At 46.0% G+C, this 17,513-nt stretch overlaps 2 protein-coding genes across 3 annotated transcripts in view; both read left to right on the plus strand.

Annotated features, from left to right (window-relative positions):
* AGRP (agouti related neuropeptide) overlaps window positions 1–15,939 on the plus strand; it is an 81,538-nt gene extending 65,599 nt beyond the window's left edge. The window contains exons 3-5 of one of the 2 annotated variants that reach the window (XM_004459675.4): window positions 15,145–15,277; window positions 15,435–15,520; window positions 15,699–15,939. In XM_004459675.4, coding sequence (XP_004459732.1) covers window positions 15,145–15,277; window positions 15,435–15,520; window positions 15,699–15,881 — 402 coding nt within the window. In that variant the 3' untranslated portion in view covers window positions 15,882–15,939. The remainder of the gene's footprint in view (window positions 1–15,144; window positions 15,278–15,434; window positions 15,521–15,698) is intronic. The other variant, XM_058279852.2, reaches the window with a different exon arrangement.
* Window positions 15,940–16,651: 712 nt separating this feature from the next.
* The window catches only part of ATP6V0D1 (ATPase H+ transporting V0 subunit d1), a 39,918-nt gene continuing 39,056 nt past the window's right edge, over window positions 16,652–17,513 (plus strand). The window contains exon 1 of the mRNA XM_058279855.2: window positions 16,652–16,891. Within this exon, the coding sequence (XP_058135838.1) occupies window positions 16,762–16,891 (130 nt within the window). The 5' untranslated portion in view covers window positions 16,652–16,761. The remainder of the gene's footprint in view (window positions 16,892–17,513) is intronic.

Raw genomic sequence — 17,513 nt, forward strand, 5'->3', positions numbered from 1 at the left:
CAGAAAGACCCAAAACCAGCTCTCAGGAGAAGTGGAGGAACAGATTTATTACGTGCAGGCCCAGAGGAGAGTTAATCTCCAAATTCTGAGCCCCATTTTTCAGTTTTCATATGTTTATATAGGATTTCAGGCGGGATCAGCATAATTCATTGGCTAACGCGTTGCTAGGCAAAATTTTGCAAGCAGGGGGGTTACAGAGGTGGGGGTGGGTGGGTTGGTGAAGTCACTCATTTGATATCTTCCTCCTAGGCCATGTTTTCACAGGCTGATTTACAGAAACAGGGGGCAGGAGTTATTTATTTGATATTTTCCTGCAAGGCCATGCCCTCACAGGCCAAACCACAGAAGCGGGGGCAGGAGTGACTGTTGTGGGAGACTGGCTTACTTGTTCCCTATTTGCTGCTTCCTGTTATTGTAAATGTTGCAGTTGCTTCCTGTTAGTGTAAATGTTGCAGTTGCTTCTTGTTATTGTAGATGTTGCAGTTGCTTCCTGTTATTGTAGATGATGTTGCAGTTCTGATAGCAAACAGCTGATTATTAGTTTCTAAATAAATGCAATGTGGAAACTAGGGTTGAGGCTCTCAGTTTCAGAAACTGTGAAGCCCCCTGGTCCCATCTTTGTTTCCTCTCTTGTGTCTTTCTTTCTGTCCTTTTATTTCTTCAGTTCTGTATCACCTTCCCTTCATGCAGACCTATTGCTGAGCTGGTCTCAGCAAGTGACTTGTTAGATATTTTTGCAAGGTTTTGCTTTTTATTCCTCAACACTAGGACTTTTTCTATCTTGTCTACATTGTCTAGTTTTTTGGTATACAGTTGTTCATAGTATCCTGTAATGAGCTCTCTCATTTCTGTGGGATCAGTGGTAATGTACCCCCTCTCATTTCTGATTTTATTTATTTGCATCTTTTCTCTTTTTTGTTTTGTCAGTTTAGCTAAGGGTTTGTCGATTTTGTTGATCTTCTCAAAGAAGAACCAACTTTTGTTTTCGTTGGTTCTATCGGCTTGGTTTGGGATTAGTTTGTTGTTCTTTTCCTAGTTCTTTCAGGCGTGCAGTTAGAGCTTCAATGTTAGCATTATTTTCCCCCTCCCCCTCCCTCTCACCCTCCCCTGCTCTGCTGTTTTTGCTGTCTGTATCCATTCACCATGTGATCTTCTTTATCTATTTCTCTTTTTATCTTCTCATCTTTCTCCTCTGGGGTTCACCAGGATTTGATCCTGAGGACCTCTCATGTGGAGAGAGGTTCCCTGTCAACTGTACCACCTCAGTTCCTGGTCTTTGCTGCGCTTCACCTTGACTCTCCCCTTCGTCTCTCTTTTGTTGCATCATCATCTTCCTGCATGACTCGCTTGCACTGGCACTGGCTCATCACATGGGCACTCAGCTCACTATACAGGCACTTAGTTTGCTGTGTGGGCAGCCAGTTTGTCGTGCAGGCACTTGGCTCACCATGCAGGCACTTGTGTGGGTGCTCACATGGGCACTTGGCTCACCATGAGGGCACTCAGCTCACTGTGCAGGCACTCAGCTTGCCATGTAGGCACCAGCTCGCTGTGCAGGCATGCTTTCACTTCTTTATCACCAAGAGGCCCCAGGGATCTAAACTTCCATATAGTAGGTGGAGGCCCTATCACTTGAGCTGCAGTCACTTCCCAGAATTTTTTTTTTTTAATGTAAGCATTGAGGGCTCTAAGTTTCCCTCTCAGCAGTGCCTTTGTGGTGTCCCATAGTTTTTGATATGTTGTGTTCTCATTTTCATTTGTCTCAAGGTATTTCCTGAGTTCTCTTGAATTCCTTCTTTGACCCACCAATTATTTGAGTCTGTTGTTTAACCATATATTTATGAGTTTCCCTTTTTCCATCCTTTATTTATTTCCAGCTTTATTCCATTATGATTGGAGAAAGTGTTTTTGTATAATTTCAACCTTTTAAAATTTACTAAGACTTGTCTTGTGACCCAACATATGGTCTATCCTGGAGAAAGATCTATGAGCATTTGAAAAGAATGTATATCCTGCTGTTTTGGGGTATAATGCTCTACAAATGTCTGTTAGGTCTAGTTCATTTATCATATTATACAAGCTCTTTGTTTCTTTCTTTATCTTCTGTCCAGATGTTGTATCCAATGCTGAGAGTGGTGTATTGATGTCTTCACTATTATTGTTAAGGCCTCTACTTCTCCCTTCAGTTTTGCCAGTGCGTGCCTCATATATCTTGGAGCACTCTGGTTAGGTGCATAAATATTATTATAGTTATATCTTGGTGAATTGTCCCCTTTTATTAATATAAAATGACATTCTTCATCTCTCATGACAGTTTTGCATTTAAAATCTATTTTGTCTGATTTTTTCCCCAGATTATTTATTTATTTCTCTCCCCTTCTTGTCTGATATTAGTAACACTACTCCAGATCTTTTTTTTTTTTGTTATAATTTACATGGAATATCTTTTTTTCCAGCCTTTCACTTTCAACCTGATTGTGTACTTACATCTGAGGTAAGTCTCTTGTAGACAGCAATTATATAGGCTCTTATTTTTTCTTTTTATCCTTTGTATCAGTTATGTCATTTAATTGCAGAGTTCAAGCCATTAACATTCAATGTTATTACTATAAAGGCATTACTTACTTCGTCCATTTTATCCTTTGACTTCCCATTGTTATATCTTATGATTGCCTGTTTTTTTACCCTTTAATTTACCCTTCCTAATAATTTTCATTTCTATACTCTTCTTCAAGTCTCTTGCCCTTGTTTTTCCTTTTAAGGATGCAGCACTCCCTTTAGTATCTCTTGAAATTCTGGTCTTTTGGTAACAAACTCTCTCAGTTTTTGTTTGTTTTTGAAGACTTTAAACTCACCCTCATTTTTGAAAGACAGCTTTGCTGGATACTTGGTTGGCAGTTCTTCTCTTTCAGTATCTTAAATACACCATACCACTTTCTTCTCACCTCCATGATTTCTTATGAGAGGTCAGCATTTAATCTTATCAAGGTTCCTTTGTATATGACGCATTCCTTTTCTCTTGCTGCTTTCAGAATTTCCCCTTTATCTACAATATTTGTCATTCTGAATAGTAAGTGTCTTGGAGTAGATCTGTTCAGATTTATTCTGTTTGGGGTGCATTGTCCTTCTTGGATATTGATATTTATGTCTTTCATAAGGGTTGGGAAGTTTTTGGTCATTATTTCCTCAAATATTCTTTCTGCCCCTTTTCCATTCTCTTCTCCTGGGACACTGATAATGCATATATTTGTGCATTTCACATTGTCATCCAATTCCCTGAGACCCTGTTCCATTTTTGCATTCTTTTCTCTTTCTATTCTCCTGTCTTTTCCAGTTCAGATGTTCTGTCCTTGGAATCACTAAGTCAGTCTTCAAGCAATTCAAATATGCTGTTTTGTGCCTCTAATGTATTTTTTTTAAGGAGGTACTAGGGATTAAACCTAGGACTTCATACATGGGAAGCAGGTGCTCAACCACCAAGCTATGTCCGCTCCCCTCTAATGTATTTTTTAAATTTATTGAAGTATATCACTCATGCATAAACAAACATAAATAAGTGTATGATAATAGTTGTGAACTTACAAAACAAACATATATAACATCATACAGGACTCTCATAACTCACCCTACCACTAATAACTTGCATTGTTGTTAAACATTTTTAACTAATGATTAAAGAGCATTGTCAAAATATTACTACTAAACAAAATATTTTCCCCCAACCCACCCTGTTATTATTATCTTTATATCATTTGTATATGAACATACATAAACAATTAAGTGTATAGTAAAAGTTGTGAACTTACAAAGCAAACATGCATAACGTCATACAGGGGGCCCATACATTGGGAAGAGGACTTGGCCCAGTGGTTAGGGCATCCGTCTACCACATGGGAGGTCCACGGTTCAAACCCCAGGCCTCCTTGACCTGTGTGGAGCTGGCTCATGCACAGTGCTGTTGCGTGCAAGGAGTGCCCTGCCACGCAGGGGTATCCCCCGCATATGGGAGCCCCATGTGCATGGAGCACGCCCCATAAGGAGAGCCGCCCAGTGCGAAAGAAAGTGCAGCCTGCCCAGGAATGGTGCCACACACACGGAGAGCTGACACAACAAGATGACACAACAAAAAGAAACACAGATTCCTGTGCTGCTGACAACAACAGAAGTGGACAAAGAAGAACACGCAGCAAAAATAGACAGAGAACAGACAACTGGGGTGGGGGTGGGAGGGGAAAGAAATAAAATAAAAATAAATCTTTAAAAAAAGGGGGGGCCCGTACATCAACCCTCCACCAACACCTTGCATTGTCATGAGACGTTTGTTACAAATTATGAAAGAATATTGTCAAAATCTTACTACTAATCATTGTTCTTATCTTACATTTGGTGTGTTTTTCCCCCAACCTACCCTATTATTATTTTTAAATATATTTTTTATGACAGAAATTATAAACTTATAAAACAATCATGCACATGTGCAGAATTCCCAAACAACACCCCTCCATCAACACACCACAATGTGGTGTGTCATTTGCTACAGATAAAATATCATCTGATTGTTACTATGTCCATAGTGTACATTTTCCATACTGCCTCAGTATCAACACACTACATTTTTTGCATAGATTCAAGAATATTATATTACTCCTACTAACCAGAGTCCATGGGTCACTCCAGCTGTATTTTTCCCATGCTTCTCCACATTCCCAACACCCTGCAGTAGTGATATACATTTGCTCTAGCTAACAAAAGACACTCTTGCATCCGTACCATCAACCACAATTCTCATCCACCTCTTGGTTTACTGTGCTATTCAGTTCTTAGATTATTCTCTAGCATTCTGTCAATTGACATTTACATAACAAGATTACCATTTTCAGTCACATCCCCATTTATAGACTAGCTGTTACTCACGGTGTGTTACCATCCACTATATACATTTCCACACTTTTCCAGTAAAGCTAATTAAAACTTCTACACACATTAAACATCAGTAGTTCACTCAGTCCTTCTCTAATCTCCTTTAAGAATCCACCACATACCACCAGGTCTTGAAGATATTTTCCAATAATTTCTTCTAGAAGTTTTATGGTTCTTGCTTTTATTTTTAGTTTTTTGATCCATTTTGAGTTAATTTTTGGATAAGGTATGAGACAGGGGTTCTCTCTCCTTCTTTCAGCTATGGATATCCAATTCTTTCAGCACCATTTGTTGAATGGATTGTTCTGCCCGAGCTGTGTGAGTTTGACAGGCTAGTTAAAATCACTTGACCACACCTGTGAGGGTCTGTTTCTGAACCATCAATTTGGTTCTATTGGTCTATTATGTCTGTCTTTAGGCCTGTACCATGCTGTTTTTATCACTATAGGTAGGTATTATTATCTAAAGTCTGGAGATGAGGATTCACTTTTCCTTTTTATGATGTTTCTGGTTTTTCAGGACTCCTTACCCTTCCGAATAAATTTAATGATTGTCTTTTCAATTTTTTCTTTAATGCTGGTGGAATTTTTATTGGGATTGCATTAAATATGTATATCAATTTGAGTAGAATTGACATCTTAATGTTATTTGGTCTTCCAATCCATGAGCATGGAATGTTCATCCAATTATTTAAGGCTTTTTTGATTTGTTTTAACATTGAGTTGCAGTTTTCTGAATACAAGAGCTTTATATCATTGGTTACGTTTATCCCTGACTATTTGAGTTTTATCTGTCATATTTTATTTTCACCACTCTTTTGACACTTTTAGTTACTTTTAATGATGTAATCTTCATTTCTAGACTTTCTTCCAGACCCCTCTCTCCTGTCTTTTCTTTTCAGGCTCTAGCACACCCTTTAGTATTCCCTGAAAATCTGGTCACTTGCTTAGAAATTCTCTCAGTTTCTGTTTATCTGTAAATATTCTAATTTTGTCCTCATTTGTGGAAAGACAGTCTTGCTGGATATAAATTCTTGGCTGGAAGTTTTTCTCTTGTAGTATCTTAAATATATCAGACTACTGTCTTCTTGTCTCCATGGTTTCTGGTGAGAAATCAGTACTTAATCTTACTGGATATCCCTTATATGTTACAATTTGCTTTTCTCTTGCTGCTCTCAGAATTCTCTCTTTGTCTTTGGCATTTGACATTCTGCTGTCATTTAGCTCCCTGAGACCTTGTTCAATTTTTTCCATTCTTTTCTTCATCTGTTCTTTTGTACGTTCACTTTCAGAGGCCATTTCTTCAAGCTCACCAATCCTTTCTTTTGCCTCCTCAAATCTATTATGTGATTCCAATGTTTTCTTAATTTCATTTATTGCACCTTTCATTTCCATAAGATCTTCTATTTTTCTATGTATGCTTTCAAATTCTTATTTGTGTTCATCCATTGTCTTCTTAATATCCTTAATCTCTTTAGCCATCTCATGAATTTACTAAGGAGATTTGTTTGAACATCTATGATCCATTGTCTCAAGTCCTTTATGTCATCCAGAGGCTTATCTTGTTCCTTTAACTGGGCCACAGCTTCCTGTTACTTGGTGTGGATTTTAATTTTTTTGTTGGTATCTTCGCATCTGGCTTACTATTTTTTTCTGGATGTAGTTTTTCTCTTTAGTTTGGGGCTTCCTATCCTTTCTGCCTTGCTGGTTGTGCAGTAGGAGCCAAGCATGTAGTTGATGCTATAAGCTGTGGAGGCTCAACCTGACTCATTGTGCCAGGGACCAATAAAGCTTCTTCCAACTTTCTCCCTTGCCAGGGGTAGGGACAGAGTCACAGGTGTGTGGAATAATCCAAGTGCAGGCCTAGACTGTAGTTGCCCAGAGAGACTGATGAAGCTTCACATCCCTTTCTCCCCTGCCTGGAGTAGGGATGGAGCTGCAGGTGTGGGCAGCAATCTATGCCGTGCAGGTCCAAGATGACTGCAGTTGCCCTGGTAGACTTCTGATTTTCACTCTATGGCAGCCAAAGTTACCTGCAGTTACCTGTATAGGCTGGTGCAGGGCTCCTCAGCCTCCTCCCCACCAGAGGCAGGCCTGAAGCCTAGGCTAGGGCTGCAGGCTGATGTGCGTGACAGAAACTGGTTCCTGCTGACACTGAGAGTTTCAGTCAGCCCGGCTTCCCCTCAGGCTGGGGGCGGAGTCAGCATGGTGGCTACTGGCCTCTTTCTGACTTGGGCTGGTTCACACCCCAGCTGTTCCCAAGGTTATATCTTAGCCAGCCAAGTCTACCAATCAGTAGCCAAAATCGGCAGCCAACTGTCTCCTCCTCCCCTGTTTCTGGGAAATGGAGCTTCCAATTCCCATCACAGAACAGCTCCTGACCGGGGGGCAGGGGGGTGGATTAAAAAAAAAAAACCAGCTCCTGGGGCAGCTCATGCCACCCACGGTTTGGCTGATAATTTCCCAGAGAGCTGGCACAGGTCCCTGCAGCTTCCTCCCTGCTGGAGGTGGTACTGAGGCCTAGGCTAGAGCTGCAATATGATCTGGATGGAAAGAAGCCGGTCGCCACCAGCCCTGGGGTTTTCAGTCCACCCCGCTTCCCCTCATGCCAGGCTCAGTGCTAAGATGGCAGCTACTGGCCTCTTTCTGACTTGGACAGACTCAAACTTCAGCTGTTCTCAGGATTATACTGTAGCCCGCTGAATTTACTCATCAGTAGCTGAAATTGGTGCCCAACTGTCTCTTCCTCCCCTGTTTTGGGGAAGTGGAACTTTCAATTTCAGCCACGGAACAGCTTCCAAGGCAGCCTGTGCCTCCAGCGGAGGATGGGCACTGGCCTCCAGGGCACGGAGCACTCTACTTACGAGTTTTCTCTGCAGATGTGCAGCCTCCTCCTTCAAGGGTTTTGCAGCTCTTTTGGTCTCCTGGAGCCCCTAAACAGGTGCTTCAGCTAGCTCCAGAGAGCACTGGGTGTTTGCTAAGTGCCCTGTAGCAGGAGCTGACTCTAGGAGCTCCTTACTCTGCTAGACCTTGCTGGTTCCCCCTCTAATGTGTTTTGTTTTTTTTAACCTGCTATGTTAATTTTCCTGCACACCTCCCAGTATTTTTTTAAAGATTTATATATTTATTTATCTCCCTTCCCTTCCCCCTACCCCTCTGCCCCGGTTGTCTGCTCTCTTTGTCCATTCACTGTGTGTTCTTCTGTGACCGCTTCTATCCTTATCAGAGGCACTGGGAATCTGTGTTTCTTTTTGTTGTGTCATCTTGTTGTGTCAGCTCTCCGTGTGTGTGGCACCATTCCTGGGCAGGCTGCACTTTCTTTTGCGCTGGGCAGCTCTCCTTATGGGGCGAACTCCTTGCACGTGGGCTCCCCTACATGGGGGACACCCCTGCGTGGCAGGGCACTCCTTGCGCACATCAGCACTGCGCATGGCCAGCTCCACACGGGTCAAGGAGGCCCGGGGTTTGAACTGCGGACCTCCCATGTGGTAGACGGACGCCGTAACCACTGGACCACGTCCGCCGCCAATCATTCAAGTCTTTATTTCTTTACTATCTTCTGTCTAGATTTTCTATCCATTATTGACAGTTGTGTTTAATGTTTCCTGCCACTAATGTAGAACCATTTATTTCTCCCTTCAAATCTATCAGCATTTACTTTATATATTTTGGGGCTCTGCTCTCAAGTGCATATATGTTTATAATTGTGTCTTCTTGTTGAATTGACCCCTTTCTCAGTATACATTGACCATCTTTTACCCTTGTTAACAGTTTTTTACTTTAAATCTATTTTATCTGATTTTAGTATAGCTACCACAACCCTCTTTTGGTTATTGCTTGCATGGTATATATTTTTTCCATTCTTTTACTTTCAACCTACATTGAATTTAAGATGAGTCTCTTCTAGACAGCATATAGTTGGGTCATGCTTTTTTAAATAAAAAAATCCATTCTGGCAATTTCTGCTTTATGACTGGAGAGTTTAATCCATTTACATTAAAAAAAAAAGATTTATTTATTTCTTCCTCCCCCCCTTGTTGTCTGCACTGTGTCCATTCACTGTGTGTTCTTCTGGTCTGCTTGTCTTCTCAGCACCAGGAACCGGTCCTGGGGCTTTCAGAGTGGGAGAAAGGTGCTCAATCTCTTGCGCCACCTCAGCTCCCTGGTCTGCTGCATCTTGTCTTTTATTGTCTCTTTTCTTTGTCTTTTTATGTTGCGTCATGTTACTGCACCAGCTCTCTGCTTGGGCCAGCTCACCGTGCAGACTAGCATTCCATGTGGGCCAGCTCTTCATGCAGGTCAGTTTGCCTTCACCAGGAGGCCCTGGGAATTGAACCCTGGACCTCCCATATGGTAGATGGGAGCCCAATTGATTGAGCCACATCCGCTTGCCATCACTCCATTTACAATTTAAAGTCACTATGGATAATGCAGAACTTTCTTCTGCCATTTTGCTCTTTAGTTTTTGTAAACCAAGCCTTTTTTTTTTTGACCCTCAATCTTTCCATTAATGCCAGCTTTTATACTTATTTGATTTTCGTATTGTAGCATATTGAGTTCCTTCTCGTTTCTATCTGTATATATTTATTTATATATTTTCCTTGGGGGTTACCATGGGATTAAAATATAACATCTTAAATATATAACAATCGTATTTGATTTTTTTGGGTATCTTTATTTTTTTTAAATTTTTATTTATTTCTCTCCCCTTGACCCCCCACCCCCTGTTGTCTGCTCTCTGTGTCCATTTGCTGTGTGTTCTTCTGTGTCTGCTTGTATTCTTGTCAGTGGCATTGGGAAACGGTGTCTCTTTTTTTTGCATCATCTTGACGCATCAGCTCTCCGTGTGTGTGGTGCCACTCCTGGGTAGGCTGCGTTTTTTCCCCATGGGGTGGCTCTCCTTATGGGGTGCACTCCTTGCACATGGAGCTCCCCTATGTGGGGGGACACCCCTGCATGGCACAGCACTCCTTCTGCACATCAGCACTGTGAATAGACCAGCTCCACACAGGTCAGGAGACACTGGGTTTGAACCCTGGACCTCCCATGTGGTAGGCAGACACTGTCAGGTGAGCCAAATCCGCTTTGTATTTGATTTGACACCCACTTGACTTCAGTAGAATACCCATACATTGTTCTATACTCCCCCACCCCACCTTTTTGTACTTGCTACAGATTATATCTTTGTACATTGTATATCCAAAACCAAATATTTATCTTTACTTTTTATGCATTTTTATTTTAGCACCTGTAGGATATAAGTGGAGTTACATACAAAAAAAAAAAAAAAAACCAAACCAGAATAAAATTGTACTGGCATGTATAATTACCCAAATAGTTACCTTTACTGGAAGTCTTATTTCTTTATGCCATTTTGAACCACTGTCCAATGTCCTTTCATTTCAATCTGAAGCACTCCCTTTAGCATTGCTCATAGGGCAGATCTAGCAGTGATGAACTACCTCAGCTTTTGTTTATCTGGGAATGTCTTAATGGCTCCCTCATTTAAAAAATTTTATTTATTCCTTCCTCATTATTTTCTCTTGCTGTCCACTCTGTGTCTGTTTGTTATTTGCTTTTATTTTATTTTTTTAGAAGGCACTGGGAACCAAACCTGGGACCTCCCATGTAGGAGGGAGGCACCGAGTGGCTTGAGCCACCTTCACTTCCTCTTGTTGTGTCTCTCATTCTGTTTCCTTGTAGTGTCTCTTCATTGCATCACACTGGGCCAGTCTGTTGTGTCAGCTCGCTGTCTTGCTTGTCTTCTTTAGGAGGCATTGGGAACTGAACCCAGGACCTCCCATGTGGTAGGAGGGCACCCAACTGCTTGAGCCACATCTGCTTCCCTCTCCCTCACTTTTTTTTTTATAACTTACTTGACTTTTTTTTTATAATTTTTTTTTTAATCCCCCCTGCCCCCTTGTGGCTTGCTTGCTGTCTGCCCCGTGTCCACTTGCTGCATGCTCTTCTGTGTTTTTACTTGTCTCTCCATGGTGCTTGCAGGCCGGCAGCTCTCCATGGTGTGTGGGCGAGCATGCTTTCACAAGGAGACCCCGGGATTGAACCCAGGGCCTCCCATATCGTAGACGGGAGCACTGATTGAGCCACAGCCGATTCCCTCTCCCTCATTTTTGAAATAAAGTCTCACCAGATATGAAATTATTATTTGGCAATTGTTTTCTTTCAACATTTTAAGTATTCCAGCCCACTGTTTTCTTGTTTCCATTGTTTCTAATGAGAAATTGGCCCTTAATCTAATTGGGCTCCCTTGTATATAATACACTGCTTATCTCTTGCAGCTTTCAGAATTCTCTCCTTTTCCTTTGCATTTGACAGTTTGACCCAGTATGTGATGAGGCATTTTTGCTACAAGTTTATTCTGTTTGGTATTCTTGGCCTTTTTAGATGTGCATATTCATGCCACTTGCTCAGTTTGTGATTTCTCTATTCTTTGAATATTCCTTCTGCACCTTTCTCTTTTTCTTCTCCTTCTGGGACTCCCATATGGCATATATTCATATTCTTAATAGTGTCCCAGAGATCTTTTAGTTATTTTTGTTTTTATTACTTTTTTCTTTCTGCTCTTTAGCCTAATTCATTTAACTCGTCTTGACTTTGAGTATGCTGATTCTTTCTTCTGCCATCTCCAATCTGCTGTTGAAACCCTCCTGGGAATTTTTCCTTTAAGATATTGTTGTTTTCAACTCCAGTAGTTCTGTTTGGTTCTTTTTAAAAATTTCTGTCTCTTCATTGAGATTATCACATTGTTCATTCTTTGCTTTCCTGTTATCTTTCAGTTCTTTCTCTGTTTTCCTTCATCTCCCCAGGCATATTAAAGATCATTTTTTAAAAAGTCTTTGGTATGTCCACAGTCTGGTCTTGTTCACTGATGTTTTCTGGATTTTTATTTTCTTCCTTTGGATGGATCATCATTTCCAGTTAGTTTGTGTGTCTTGTAATCTTTTGTTATAATGTTTTGTTGTTTCGTAATATTTTAAAATGTTAAGTATGGGATTTATTCTGAGATTTCTGTTTCTTGAGTTTATAACCAGCTGGTGATATGGCAAAGATTTTGAGTGGTAGAGCTCCTATCAGAAAGGTCTGCGCAATGAACGCAAAGTGCAGGGTCCTCCCTGTCTCTTTTCAGGGCCTCTTTCTTGACTTGGACTTGTGCTTACTAGTGGCCTTAGGAGTTTCCCTGTTTACAGGAGTTTGAGTACCTCCTCTCCTTCCCAGGAGACAGACTTTCTCTCTCTCCCAGGTGTTCCAGCATCAGACTTAGAGCAGGTAAGCCTTTGTCCCAGGCTGTCTCATGGCTTTAGTTGTCTCATGTTGTTTTTGCCTGAAGGCAATGTATGTGTGTGTGTGTGTGTGTGTGTGTGCAGGCTCATTGTAGAGAAGTTTCTAAAGTCAGTCTTTCTCAGCTGGAACAAGGGAGCACCAGCCATCTCCAGGTTCCCTTGGATAGGGCATGAGGCAAGAGCTGGCAAAGGTGCCAGGAGCTTCTTCCGTGGCTTCCCAAAGCTGCACTTTCTTGACCTACCCAGCAAATGCAGCCCTTCAACTGTTCTCTGCACCTTTGGGGACATGTACTGTCCTTAAGTCTCCTCCTCTGCCTTTGTACAGGGCAGGTGGAACAATGGCCGCCCTCAGAGCAGGGCCTCCAGAGATCCAAATTGAATAATCAAAAGCTGTGATCACTGATTGGTCAATGCCCACCCTGGACCTTGGGGAAGTGGCTTTTTATGTCCCTTTCTGACACCAGCAAGCTATACCAGGTGACAAACCCCACTGCTGCCTGCCACAAGGAGAAAACAATTTACTGATATTTACCTCCCACTTTTACCTGGATGCAGGACAGTGCTCTACTGGACTCCCGAGTTTCCAAATAGTTGAGTCAAAAACAAAACAAAACAAAACAAAAACAAAAGCAAAAAACCAAAAATTAAAATAAAAACAAAAAATAAAATAAAAACATACATACACAAGAAATTGTTGATTCAGACAGGTCCTGACTGTTTAATAGTTGTTCTAGTGGAAGGACTGATTCCTGGAGCTTCCTTCTCCATTTTCCCACAATCCTCCAGATCCCATTCTATTTCCCCAGTTGGACCTAACCAGAGATATGGGTTGCTCCTGTGAGTGCCTCAGGTTCTTGTCCATTGCTGGCCGTTACACCTTGTCCATCACAGGCTGTCACACCTGTCTGCATACACGTAGGTGAAGAGAGCTAATTCTCTGTAGGCGAGCACAAACAAGTGCCTGTGTAGGAGGAGGCTCTACCTCAAGCCATGAAGAGCTATCTTTACCATGGGTGCTGACCAGGCCCAGCCAGGTGCCCAAAGCCCCCACCCTCACCTCACCTGGAGCACCTTTCTAAAATCCCCATGCAGTCCCTGCTCCCTTCTACCACATCTTCAGCCAGAATTTCCAGGCATGGGGCCAGGGCCCAAGGACTTGGGGAGGGCATCTCAGGATGTGTTTGCTGTATTGCCCGTCCTTAGCCCCAGGCAGCCCAGCCAGGATGGAACACACTTGGGTGCCTGACATCTTTACCCTGCACCACTGAGAAGAGAAATGCCTGGGGTGGGCCACTGCCCGACTGCAGCTTCTGAGAGAGATAGGTCTTTGCTAGCTGTCAGAGAGGCCTGGATACCAGGTTTGCTTTGTGACAGTCACCGAAACAGCCAGGACCATTCTCGGGGGAGAAAGAGGACTGGCCCTTTGCTGGACTGCTCTGAGGGCTCAGCTCAAATGCCACAGCCACAGAGAGGCTTTCCCTGCTTCCTCCTTCTGAGCTCCTAGGACTGTTACCCCGAGCCAACCAGGGGTGAGTCCAGGTCCAGCCTATTGCCAGACCAGGTGCCAGGGGCCTTCTTTGGAAGCCTGCCAGAGGCCCGCCCTCTCTCTGCCCAGTGCCTGCTCCCGGGCTTTCTCTCCCCCACCATGCAGCCTGAATACCAACACCAATTGCTGGTACGAAGGCCAGGTCAAAGGGTGTCAGATGGTAACCTGGGCTTTCCACCAGCTGCTGGGAGCACTTCTTCAGGCCTCCTTCTGGTCAGAATGGCCCATGTGCCTGGGCTGCAAACCCCAACAGCCCCTTCCTCCTCTCCCTGCTGCCTTGGGCCAGCCCAGATTGCCCATGGAGGTCTCAAGGCTGAATTGGCCTGTCTTCCTTTCCCAGCTGGGCAAGTGTATACTAAGACAGGTGCAGGTGGGGGCCCTATGTCTCCTGCCATGTTCATGGAATGGGCAGTCCCTACCCTAGCCTCGTGCCGAGGAGACCAGGCGTGGGCACAGGCATGACAGCGCAGGACGGAAGGAAGCAGCCATTAGCACTAATGAGGCAGGCAGCCTGAAAGCTTTTTATTCCGCAGATGCTGCCCATCTAGGGAACAGTTCGTTCTGCTTCCTTGGCTTCCAGGAACCTCAGGCAGAAAGGGGTTTGGGGGCAGGAACAGAGGTGGGGGTTCTTGGAGGAGTCTGGAGAGAGCAGGGGGAGGGAAGGGTGAGGCCAAGGATGTAGGCAGGAAGGCCTGGTTTTAACTAGGGGGGCTTCTTCCCTCCCCTCTCCCTCACAGACCAGGGCTTAGGTCTGTGCCCTCCCCCCATCCCCCACTCTGGCCACTGGCCTGTCTCCCCATTTCATGTTCTCAACCCAAGTTCCTGGAAGCAAGGGAAATAGAACATCCCACACAGGGCCTGAATGAGCATCTCCGGGGCCACAAATTAAATTAAAGCCCTCAGGGCCGCCTGCCTTGTTATTGCTAATGGCTCCAGCCCGGCCCAACCTCTGGGCTCTGCTCACTGGAAATTTGGGGGCCCTGTACACCCTATCTGGTTCCCAAACCTTGATTGGCTCCTGGAGACCTCACCTCAAATCAAATTGGACGTAGGCACCCCTCCTGTACAGCACCCAAAGGTCCAGGGTGCAGGGAGAGAGGCTCGCATGGAGCCCCCACCTCCTGGGAGGAACCCACATGCCCTGGCTGTGGGGAGCAGTCACGTGTGGGCTCTTCATTAGGCCCTGCCATATAAGCTGAAGGCACGGGGTGGCCAGGAACTTTCCCGACAGGGATCCAGGAAGCAGAGGTAAGTTCTCAGGTTGAGCAGGGAGTCCTACTCTCTTGGAGGGGGGGGGGGAGGGCTCTCTTTGGGATGAAAACCTCTAGGGCTCCTATGATGGGGAGGGACTAAGTGGTGGCTCTTCCTGCTAAGCCAGGCCATGCTGACTGCCGTGCTGCTGAGCTGTGCCCTGTTGCTGGCACCGCCTGCCATGCAGGGGGCCCAGATGGGCCTGGCCCCCTTGCAGGGCATCAGAAGGCCCGACCAGGCCCTGTTCCCAGAGTTCCCAGGTCAGTGTGGGTAAGGGTGGGGCTGGGTGGGACCTGGATGCCCTCTGGTAACACATTGTCCCACCCGGTATGAGCCCTCCTGCCCCCTTCCCAACTCTAGCCCCGGGAGGTGGCTGTTTGTGCATAGGGGGTTCAGCATAAACATGGTCTGCCCTAGGTCTAGATCTGCCACCCCAGCTGAAGAGGACTGATGAGGATCTGTCAGAAGAGACCCTGCTGCAGGAGGCCCAGGCCTTGGCAGAGGTAACTGCTCAGGGAAAGGGGTGAAGAGGCAGGCTTTGGGAGGGGGCACAATCCCCACTCTCTACCCCCGGATCCACTTACCTGAGGGGGTAACCGCAGACCCCCCGCCCTTGCTCCACTGCCATCCTGTACCCCTTTGGATTCCCCGCACTCACGTTCCTGGTCATCACCTCTGCAGGCCGTAGACCCGCAAGGCCGGGAGCCGCGTTCCCCGCGTCGCTGCGTACGGCTGCACGAGTCCTGTCTGGGACAACAGGTGCAGTGTTGTGACCCGTGCGCCACGTGCTACTGCCGCTTCTTCAATGCCTTTTGCTACTGCCGCAAACTGGGTACCGGCACACACCCCTGCAGCCGCAACTAGGCGGCCCACGATGGGGTTGGGGCAGGGGCACGGGGGCGCGAATAAAGGCTGGAACCAACCCCAAGGCTGTGGCGTTATTTCATACGTGGCCTTTGGAGGGTTGAGGGTGCAGAGGGGTGGTGATGCCCCCAGGCAAATAAATATTACACACATACACGAACACGATTCCCCCAAGGCCTGTGCTACCCAGTCATCTTAGTCATATACACGCGCGCTTATTTAGGGAGTCAGGCGTCGATGGGGGAGGCGGAGGAGAGCCGTGCTTCGGCGCTCGAGTATCTTGCAACCAAATACAACGAAGCAGAGGGCACAACGAGGCATAAGGGTTGTAATTCGCCGCTGGCAAACAAAGCAGTAGGCTGCAGGGTGGGGGGTATGCAGCCAATTCGACGTGTAACTCCGGCAAGGCCTGCCCTCGCCAGACCTCAGCTCCCCTCTGAGGTGGTTTAACAGTACGGAATCTTTGCCGAGCACAAGAAGCACCGCCCGCTCCCACCTTTAGCCGGCTGATCCCCAGAATGCCAGTGGCCCCAGACCAGGGAAAGCTAGCGAGAGGGCCCGATCCAATCCCTGCGGCCACGGGGCGCCACCACGCGGCCGACCTCGGACACTCCAAGCCACTCCTTTGCCAGGGCACTCGAGAGCTGCCTCACTCAGCGCGCAGGCGCCAGTGGACCGCCTGCCCGCCCACGCCTGCGCAATGCTTCCGCTCAAAACCATCCGGAAGCCGGGCGCCGCTCGGAGCCCCGCCCAGTTGTGGTCACATGAGGCACTGGCGCGTCACCTGACGCGCTTGACAGCCGGGTGCGGGCGCCGCGTCAGCCGATGGTGGAGTTGCCTTGCCTGACCGCCGGTCGGGTTCTCCGGTCCTGCTGCAGCCATGTCGTCCTTTCCGGAGCTTTACTTCAACGTGGACAATGGCTACTTGGAGGGGCTGGTGCGCGGCCTGAAGGCCGGCGTGCTTAACCAGGCGGACTACCTCAACCTGGTGCAGTGCGAGACGCTCGAGGGTGAGCCGCCGGGCCGGGAAGCCAGAGGCGGGGCTTCTCGAACGGCCTGAGGGATCACGTAGACAGAGCCGGGCCTGAGAGGCTTCGCTGGGAATCCGGGGGCTGCTGGCCGCGGCTTGGCTGGGCCCGGACGCGGTTAAGGTGTTAGGAACCGCAGTTGTGACGCGCTGCCTGTGCTTGGGCCACCTCTTCCCTTCCTGGGCCCACAGGTAGTTTGAAAGGAGAGGGTCTCGTGAGTGGCCGGACAGTGTAGGCAGTGCTCATAGAAGCTTTTTCACTCTGATGTAGCAAGAGATCCGTCCTGTGGCAATGCTTAGGAAGCTGAGCGGGAAAGCCCCTCCACTTCCCACATACATAGAATAAGCCCTTTGGGATCATTGCGTCTTCGCGTTGGCCTGTGGGCTAGGCCTTCTGGAAAATTGCTGAGCTAGCTGAGCGAGGGTTTTCTTCCCCGCCGCTGGCCTGGCAGTGTTTCCTGAAAGCAGTGTTGTAGTATGTATAATCATAATCATGTATTTAGCCAATAAATCCAACTTCTTCAGTGAGGGCCTGCCAGTTGCATGAGTGAGAAGCTCTGTTCTCCTTTCCTCTCAGCACTAAAGTGGGGTTGACTCTCTGAGGC

The sequence above is a fragment of the Dasypus novemcinctus genome, chromosome 18 (assembly GCF_030445035.2).
Source record: "Dasypus novemcinctus isolate mDasNov1 chromosome 18, mDasNov1.1.hap2, whole genome shotgun sequence".
Classification (NCBI taxonomy): domain Eukaryota; kingdom Metazoa; phylum Chordata; class Mammalia; order Cingulata; family Dasypodidae; genus Dasypus; species Dasypus novemcinctus.